Below are 9492 nucleotides of genomic sequence, written 5' to 3'. Positions count from 1 at the left end.
GGGAGCGGTCTGCACGGAGAGGTCGGTGCTACACGCAGAGGATTGCCTCTAAACTGTCATCTGCATTCTTTGAGTGCTGACTGTCGGTATTTCACCAGAAATAGCTGCTGGTTGTACTGTAGCCTTTCCCTCCTCACTAGAGGTTGTAAAAAATTACAAAAGTGATCAGAATTCTGCTTGTCAGAACCTTTTTAACATTTTTTTTTTTTTCCCACCAAAGGCGTGCTTTCTTTTTTTTAGGGCTAAAAACGAGGTGAATTAGAATGTCAATAGTTGCAGTCCAGCTTGGCCAGTGTGGTAACCAAATTGGTCAAGAGGTGTTTAACACCATCTGTGGTGATGTCCGTGGCACACATGGGTTGTGTTCCAAGAAGGAGAATGAAGCCTACCACGATGCCTGTACAGAACGGTTTTTCAGCGAGGCAGAGTCTGGAGGTACAGCCTTTAGGTGTTTTGTGTCCCACAGAGGGTCTGGTACTGACATCAGCCAAGTCCTACCTTCAGTCTGGAAGAACTGTCCCAGCCTTATGCCTTCCTGACATTGCTTACAACTACAGAAGCAGAATCACAGGTGGTAGAATGCCTGAGGCCATGGATCATGTCTGCCAGTAACACAGGCTGGAAATGGGACGTGTATGCATAAATAATCTTCCCTTCCAAATATCCACATTTCCCATTGTAGGTAGATAGTACCATGGACTAGGGTCTGGACTATTTAAATCTAGTGTTGACAAGCAAATTGAGACATTTCTTTCCCAAGTATCCATATCCCTGTTATTCAGATCTATCTTTAGTATTATCAGTGGTTGGTTCTCTCGAAATCCAGGACATTGCTGCATCCTGTTTTCTGTTCTAGTTGGGTTTATGTGGGTGGAAGGAATACAACTTGGGCCATGATGCAAATTGGTATCTCACATAAACAAGCTGAGATATTGGCACTTAGTTTTGTTTCTTTTCCCCATACAGTACCAGTTGCTCGGGCTGTGCTTGTTGACATGGAACCTAAAGTAATCAGCCAAACTTTATCAATAGCTGCCCGGTCTGGCCACTGGAAATACAATGATCAGTCGCACTTCTGTCAGAAGCAAGGGTCTGGGAACAACTGGGCAAATGGGTATGAATCATCATTTCCAGCTTCACTAGTAGAACTGTAGAGGCTAATGGACTGTCTGTGCTCTCTAGGAGTGATACTGTTGCAGCTGTGTGAGAAACATTGTTTAATGACTTAAGGTAGAGAAACAGTACATACTGCAGCAACATTTCTATGCTGCTTTTTTGCAAAATGAAATTGGTATTTACAGGGAAAATGTAATGGCTTAGAATATGTTTAAAAGTGGGTTAACAATAAGCACAATTTATGAATAGCTCTTTTGCAAAATAAGTGCCACAGCTGAGGATTATTTACTACAAGTAGAATGAGTGACACAATGCCAAGTTATACTGGTAATACCCTATGGTACCCTATAAAGGGTACCATAAAGTACCCTTTATGAATAGGCTGACCTTGCTGCCTACTTACTTTATATCACCTGCCATTTTTTTTTTTCCTTTATTCTACAGCTACTCTGTTCACGGGCCTAGAAACAAAGAAGTAATCATGAATCTAGTGCGAAAAGAAGTAGAGAAATGTGACCGACTCAGTGGATTTTTCACAATAATGAGCATGGCTGGTGGTACAGGTTCTGGCCTAGGAGCATTTGTGACTCAGTGTTTAAGAGATGCTTTTCCAACCTCATTTATACTAAACCACGTTATCTGGCCCTATGGCACTGGTGAGGTGAATGTCATTTTTCACAAAGATATTTTGCAAGATTATAATTGTGATCACAGAGGAACGGGAACTTAAATAAACTGTTTGCTTTTCATGCGTAAAACAAAATAGATGCAACAGAAATAAACTAGAAAAGAGAAACACTTCATTCTTTGAAAGTTCCACGTGACACAAAGCAATTTGTTTGCCTCATATTTGGTAGTTTAATGTAGTTTCATTAAAAAAAAAATCAAGACTATCATCAATCAAATAAAAAAAATCATGGATATCTCAAGCTTGTAAGAAAACATTTAAAATCTACTTATAAAAGTGCTGTGGTATAATGCAGTTTCATGAGAAGCTCTACTAGCTATCTAGAAATCTCCTGTTATGACAGTATCTGAGTATGGTAATCAGTTCCCAGACAAGTTTCATTCTGAACTGAGATGAGTCACGTGATTCTCATAGGTCTTGCTCCATTTCCATGAAAAAGCTGTGACAGCTCCTGACCTTATTCTGCACTTTGGCAAAGAAAATGAATCACTTCCTTAACCACAACTGAGTAAATGACAGTAGCCAGAGGAATATATTAAACTATAGAAAGAGATCAAGTTGTTTGACTCTCATTTGGTGGTTTGTTTTTTTTTTCTTTTTCTTTTTTATTTTTCCAGGTCATTGTTCAAAACTACAACTCTGTTTTGACTCTGTCACATCTGTATCAGTCATCAGATGCTCTTCTTGTTCATGAAAATGATGTCATCCACAAGATCTGTGCTCAGCTGATGCATATTAAACAGATCTCCTTCAGGGATGTAAATCAAGTCATTGCACATCAACTGGGGAGTGTTTTCCAGCCTGCTCACACAGCAGAAGCTAGCTTACACTACAGCAGAAACCCCTTAGGTATCTAACTGCAAAGTAGATACTTAAGGCATTCTTACACATCTTTCTATAATCATTTCATTTGGGGAATTTAAGTTCTTCAGTCTCTTTTACTCAACTATTTGGATATAACCCAAGGCTTAAGATAGTAAAAATAGATAGGGAAGTGAAAGACTAAGTTAGTAATTCAACCCTAATTTTGTAGCAGAGTCAAAAATAGATAACCAGCTTCTCGTTTCCTTCTTTACCAAAAGACTCATGTTCCTCTTTTTTCAAATGACTACCACTCTTGTACTCATTTACCTTTCAGAGGAAATTTCTGCTGGGCGGTAATTTTAGACTGAGTTTTAACAATTAACATTAGGTTAGAAGTTTGTACAAACAAATTCTAGTTTTGTGTTCAGCTCAGAAAATACACTAGCACACAACTTGGTAGCAACAAGCGATTGGCTTGCCAAGAATCTGCTTGTAAAATTAAGCTCTCATTTTCCTTTCCACCTCTTCAGAAGCGTAGAAAGTCTTTTCAGATTCTTAGTCGGACTAAAAGGAGGACAACTCTAAATTGTCAAATAAGAGCTGTTAACTTGCCCGTATAAAACTCAGTGGTAGGTTGTAAATCTTTGCATTTTGTCAGATATGTCTGTATATTTGTTAAATTTAAACTTTACATACTCTGCTTTCTTACCTTCAGTTACTAATCTTTGTAAAATCCCTCACGCTCTTCTTCTTTTTTAACTAGCCTATGCAATATTTTTGTCAAACATGAGCAGCTGTTATTTCTTTTTTTTTTTTTTCCAGGAGACTTAATGGAGACGTTAGTTCCACATCCTGAATTCAAGATGTTGGGTCTCCGTAACATACCTCAGATGCCTGAAAACTCCCTTGCATATAGCACGTTCAGTTGGCATGGACTCCTCAAACATCTGAGGCAAATGCTCATTGCTAATGCTAAAATGGAGGAAGGTAAGAATCACTCACTCAGCCATCACTCTTTAAGAATACATCTTTACAGTTGAAATACAGCTTACTGCTTTGTGGGGCTCACTGATTTTAGTCACTCCTTTCAGAAGCAAGCTGCTGCCCTCAGACAGCAGGAATTTGCCTCCACATAGCCAGCTGCTTCTGCACTATTCACTCAGCTGCCACTCCTGGCTTGCTCATGTTTTTGCTCCCAGACATTTCAGTTAATTATAACTATTGAAAATATGCAAAACAACAGTTTTTGGTCATGCACTTAATTTACATGATTCATTTGGAACATTCTTTGAATCATTTGTTTTGCTATGCTTTTTCTTGTTATACCTACTAATAAAAATCATATGCTTAGCTTTCCCATATCATTTACATTGAGAATTCAGCAAAGCTTCCACTTATGCAAAGAATGGGCTGGCAGATTGCTAACTATAGAAAAAGGTATCCGTTTCTCTGGTAAGATTAGTGACTACCAGGAAAACACTGCTGGCCAAGCTCGGTTTTCCTCTGAGAATTGTGCAATTGCTGCTTAGCCGACATGCAGAAACTACAAACCCTAGCATGATCTCAGCTTGGGGCACAGAGTTAGTCTGAATCCATATTTCATGAAACATTAACTTTGTTTTATAACTTGTTTGCAAAAATCTTGTAGGTATTGATTGGCAAGTACGGCCGCCATGTCCAGGCTCCTCCATCTCCTCCAGTCATTCCACGAACAAGCTGCTGCATTTCAATACTTCCATTGCCAACCTGGTCATCCTGCGAGGAAAAGATACACACAGTGTAGACTTAGGTGAGAAGGAAGGGCACAACATCTCAGCCATTTGTTTCACATCTCAACTGTTTTCTTTGCGTGAAAGTGAAAATAAAACAAGGACACGTATTTGACTAATAAAATCAGTATTCTCTCTAGAAAGATTTTAATGTGCAAGGCCTTGTGTAACTAGTTAGGACTGTTGTATTTACAGCTGAGGCTTCTATATTAGCTGAAGAGTTGTAGGGAAGGACAAAGAGACTGAAGTCTACATATACAGTAGAATTCTTAGCAATAGTCTGAAAATATATTTTGCTGCTTCTGGAATGACGAGCATACCTCACATATGAAGTACTGACACAGAGTACATTCCTAGGTAGTATAACTGTTTCAAACATTCAATACACTTGAAGCTGACCAGCAGACTTTTCTCAAGGGCTGAACTGATCCACTGAGCACCGATTAGGTCACATGGGACTAATGAGATCAAGATACAAGACCTTGTAGCTTTACATTTATCAAAATATTTACATTTATCTTATTTCTGCTACAGGAAGTTTCCGAGATCCCTCGTTATATACATCATGGCTAAATCCTCAGGATGCTTTTAATGAGTGGAAAACCCCAAGAGCATTTAATAAGTATGAAAAGTCTGCTTCTCTGGTTAGCAATAGCCAGTTCCTGCTGAAACCTCTTGACAATGTTGTAGGAAAAGCTTGGAATATGTTTGCTTCCAAGTAAGTGAAAATAATTCTGTTCATTTCCTTTATAGCTGATTATTATCTTAGAGTGGTAGCAAAATCATTGCAGAAAAAGGTCTCTTTTTCAGCAAAGTAATGGTGAATGAGCTTGAATACTGTTCCCACACTTCAGCAGAAACATTTTTTTTTTACTTCAAACATGATGGCAGGGTGCTTACCTTGCACAGAACAGTGCTTATTTTCTGTGGATTAGCAATACCACATATTCTAGAGCTACTGATTCAGCCATTTTCTCAGTCTTCTAGCTCCCTAAACTTAGTGCATTCCAGATTGCCCATTCTAAAAATAATACACAGAAACTCTTTTACTGATCATAGAGTTTCTAAATTATATACAGACGTGCTTCACATTCCAGGAAACAAGTTCCTGGCTCAGTTCAAAAACACTGAGGGGATGGAAAATGATTGCCTCTTTAGTTGGTCACCATGAACCCAAGGTAACTGAGTGTCACAGCAGACACCTGATAAACAGGAATTTGGCGATTAAAAGTCAAAGGAGAAATACTGCATCTACCAGCAGTGTTCCTATTTTTACCACCTGCTGTAAAAACAGCAGTGATGGGAAGCAAGCTGTCCTGTACACACAGGTTTAGGCTCTGCATCTCAACTTTATAAATTACTTTTCTCATTTAATCATCATAGCTCCTTCCATTTCCTAGTTAGCTGGATTTTGTTAGATACAATTCTGTCTCATTAAGCAATATACAAAGCAATAAATGCTATTAGAAATAAGTCATGATTTATCAGTAAGTATGAATTACAAAATAGGTTCAAGAGAGAAAGGTAAAATGTAACCACCAAAATCCATTTGAATTTGTTACAGCAACTATACAGTCTAATTGAATGTGTCAGATTCTTCACAGATTTCTAATGTCTTGTCTGTTTTGACTTCGACACACAGAGCCTATGTTCACCAGTATACTAAGTTTGGAATTGAAGAGGAAGATTTCTTGGACAGTTTCACAGCTCTGGAACAAGTTATCTCCAGTTACACCAACCTTTGATTTTTGAAATGGTTTCTTCCTGAAAGAACCCAGCACTGGAAGACCTTCCATCAACTATCAAATATATAAACTACTGGACTACAACTATTTGTTAATCTTGTGAGCAAGGCATGCTCACAATCAAACTGGATGAGAACTGAGTATGTTGATATGCACAGATATTATTCCTATTTAACAGATGTAGTAGCTGTTTTCCAAAACAGCTGATATCTGTTATAGCTTAATCTTTAAATGTCATTTTCAGAACTTGCATATTTTTAATAAAGAATTTCTATACAGAAGGGCTTCTCCCTAGGCATTCCAGCTTCTCCAATTCCAATTTTTCATGCTAACACTTTGCCCTGGAATGCTTTAATATTGATAAAAACACACACTATCAGAATTATTAAGCCAAACTCCATCTGGGTATCATTCAAGAGACAACAGTCTGCCACGTGATGCTTTAAAGCAAAGTAAGGCTTAAATTCTACTTCAAGGCTTAAAACATTGGAAGTTCTGAACCATCTGGGAAGAAAAAAAAAAAACACAACACCTGTGAATGGGGGTCTTCATTGTCTTTGTATCCTCCAGTTATATAGAAGATCACAATGGATTCCATGTTTTCTATACATTTACAGGGAAAAAACAACTCTTGCTCTTCATCCTGTATTAGGAGAGCAAGCAGGTGTTCTTCTTTAAATCTGCTTTTTAGTACTTAAAAAGATTTGGGAGGAGAATTGCTGTTAGATTACAGATGGATAACACTGTAATGTTATTATGTCATTTCAAAATTTAAGAACCAGGCTATTTATTTTCCCGACGAATGTTACAACGACCACAAGGTGGTGCCACCGTGAAGCTGCAGCCTGCAAACACAGCAGCCAGGTACAGGAGCAAAAGTGACCAAAAACCACTCAGATTAAAAAAAAAAATCAGATCAATCTCAAGGACTTTTCCTGTGAGAAGTGGACAAATATCACAGTTTCAGTTTAAGTTCGGAGCTATTTCACTCCAGGCCACTGAGCTTTTAACCAAAAGATGAGCAAGCATGTAGAACGGTAAATATGTTAAGGACATTTGCAACATGGCCTGCATAGAAGTCTTGCCCTATTAGAAATTCTAATCTGGATTTTAAACCTGCAGTGACTTAACACAGCAGTAGATGCAGAAATGCTCTTGTAATTCTGCTGGGCTTCAGTTAGAGGACGCTGTATGTTACTCTTATCTATACTTCCTTTCCTGGTTTCGTTCATCTCTTCATTTTTGTTCAGGTCAGGAACAGAAGCGTTAAAATCCATCCAGGAACAGCTGTTCTCAAAGTAGCTCAGGAGCACAAGATCTGGAAAGGCAAACAAATCTGACACGATCCAAGTAACTGCACAGCTGATTGGAGAAAGTACTGGGGTAAGTTCACAATTGCTCAAATACAGAAGCAACAACAGCTGATCACTGTCATGGCTGTAGTTTCAATGCATGCCACAATGGTTTCTGATACATTTCATCAAAGTTTAAAGATAAGCAATGTTAATCTCTAATGCCTTCAGAAAAAAAAAAAAAAGAAAAAAATTCAGGAGGGAAGACAAAGAAAGCAAGTGGGGTAAATGCATTCAGGTGACTTTTCATATTAAAAGATGCCTGATGTGTATGACAGCAGATTTTGACACTACTCTTCTTACAGACCACAGTGCACAATCCAACAACTCAGCTCACTTTGCCTTCTCTTTTCACTCAGCTGCTTTAATTCCTGTTTTAGGAATTCCTTCTCAAAAGGAGGGCACAATAATCATTGTTCAACTATTCAGATATACTTCATTTAAAACCAAATATAGTTTTTATAGATAATTATTTGTGATTATTTAATATTTTTTTTCACTAAATTACTTCCTGTCAGCTCAGAGATAGGGAACTGTAACGATCAAAAGGGATTTTCTAGTGTTATGTTTTTGTCAATTGAACTATTAAGCTGGGTGGGTATTCTCATACAATAAACTGGAGGAAAGATTGCACAAAACATCAAGAGAACCAGCTCGGGCAGTTCAAGTTTGCAAAGAGCAAAGGGTCAGGAAAGCAAGCAGAACAGTGAGGTTCTCCTTCTTCCCTTCTTCAAAAAGCACAGGATACTTAGCAAAGGTAGAAATCATTTTTCCTAGTGTTAGCTACAGATACTGTTGTCAGATTAAGGATTTCTTCCAGTGTCAGAAATGAAAACAGGTAACTCCATTTCTGAAAAACAGTGACTGAGTCCCAGGGATGGATATTCTTCCTCATTGTGACGCCGTGTTACAAAAGAGCTTTTAAACAGCTACGACAGGTAAGTCCTCTCAGCAACAAGGAAGAGAGCTGTAGACTATTGTACTGCTACATAAGTAACTTGCAGAAATACCACTGCATTATGTCTGTGTATTTACAATTCCAAGCATGAAGCAAATGCAGCAGCACATACTGCAGCCACAATGACACAGAGCCATTCACCCATTACAGCTGCATCTACTCTTTAATGGAGTATGTCACTTTCAGTTAACAAAGGAGCATCTTTGGGTTTAAGTTCAATGGCTTAGCTATGCCACAAAATTCATTGCTGCATAACAAGATGCCAGTCAAATTTTGAATTTTGACAATGCAGATTTCTTGAAGCTACAAAATTAGGAGGTAAAAACAGAACTGTAACTGTTGCGTTCGTTCTTATGATCACCTTGATTTTACTTAAGGCTGACAGGAATTATTTTTGGCTTCTCCAGGTCTCTTCCTGCCAGCGTTTTTTGCAGCTGACCTCAGTTTTGAGATTCTCACACCCTCTCCCAAACTAAGCCTTCATTTTTTTTAATCTGTGGCTGAATTCCTCTATTTTTTCCCCAGGATGTGGAGAGCAGAGGGTCAAGTGGCAGGAAGTGAATAACTATTCTCAAATGTACATCATCTCAAATTATACTAGAAGGTGGAGAATTCTTTCTTTATTATTGTTTTATGGAGAAAATTAGTTGTGTAAACAAGAGCCTGAGCCTGGCAGAGGGCTGTAACTTCATTAGCAGCTGAAATGAGCAAGGTAGATCAAAGGCCATCCCAAGGCAATGGTGGACTGAGGGATGGCAGCACCAGTGGCCCTGACCCCACTGCTTTCAGGCAAAATACCCACAGGAAGTCCATGAACCAAGGAACAATGCATCAAACCTCACTATTGTTTGTTGTCACGGACAGGTGCAAGTTCCCTGGAAGATGATTCAAGGACTAACTATAGCAGAAATACTGAGTGAACAGGATAAGTTTATTTGATCACCAGAAAATACAGGACCTAAGTTACAAGTACTTTAAAGACAGTGACTGGCCTGTGGCAGGGCACTGATGCAATTTATTTGGACTTGCTTGTAAAATAAGACTTCATAGCAGTAAAAAA

The 9492-nt window shown here is 38.5% G+C and overlaps 1 protein-coding gene and 1 long non-coding RNA gene across 2 annotated transcripts; one reads left to right on the top strand and one right to left on the bottom strand.

The window, feature by feature from the left end:
- TUBD1 (tubulin delta 1) lies at nt 1-6420 on the top strand. Its single transcript, XM_003211834.4, has 9 exons — nt 1-21; nt 241-435; nt 967-1114; nt 1561-1777; nt 2422-2653; nt 3431-3595; nt 4257-4397; nt 4912-5095; nt 6020-6420. Exons 2-9 carry the CDS (start codon nt 264-266, stop codon nt 6120-6122), a joined length of 1362 nt encoding a protein of 453 aa, XP_003211882.1. The 5' UTR covers nt 1-21; nt 241-263; the 3' UTR covers nt 6123-6420.
- Nucleotides 1895-8339, bottom strand: LOC116217360. The gene is made up of 2 exons (XR_004161808.1): nt 6655-8339; nt 1895-4363 (listed from the first exon to the last, which is right to left on the bottom strand). It is a non-coding gene; the product is annotated as an uncharacterized LOC116217360 (long non-coding RNA).
- Nucleotides 8340-9492: the final 1153 nt, after the last annotated feature.

Source organism: Meleagris gallopavo, chromosome 21 (assembly GCF_000146605.3).
Source record: "Meleagris gallopavo isolate NT-WF06-2002-E0010 breed Aviagen turkey brand Nicholas breeding stock chromosome 21, Turkey_5.1, whole genome shotgun sequence".
Classification (NCBI taxonomy): domain Eukaryota; kingdom Metazoa; phylum Chordata; class Aves; order Galliformes; family Phasianidae; genus Meleagris; species Meleagris gallopavo.
Note: the sequence above shows the minus strand (reverse complement) of the source record. Positions and strands in the feature narration are given on the sequence as shown.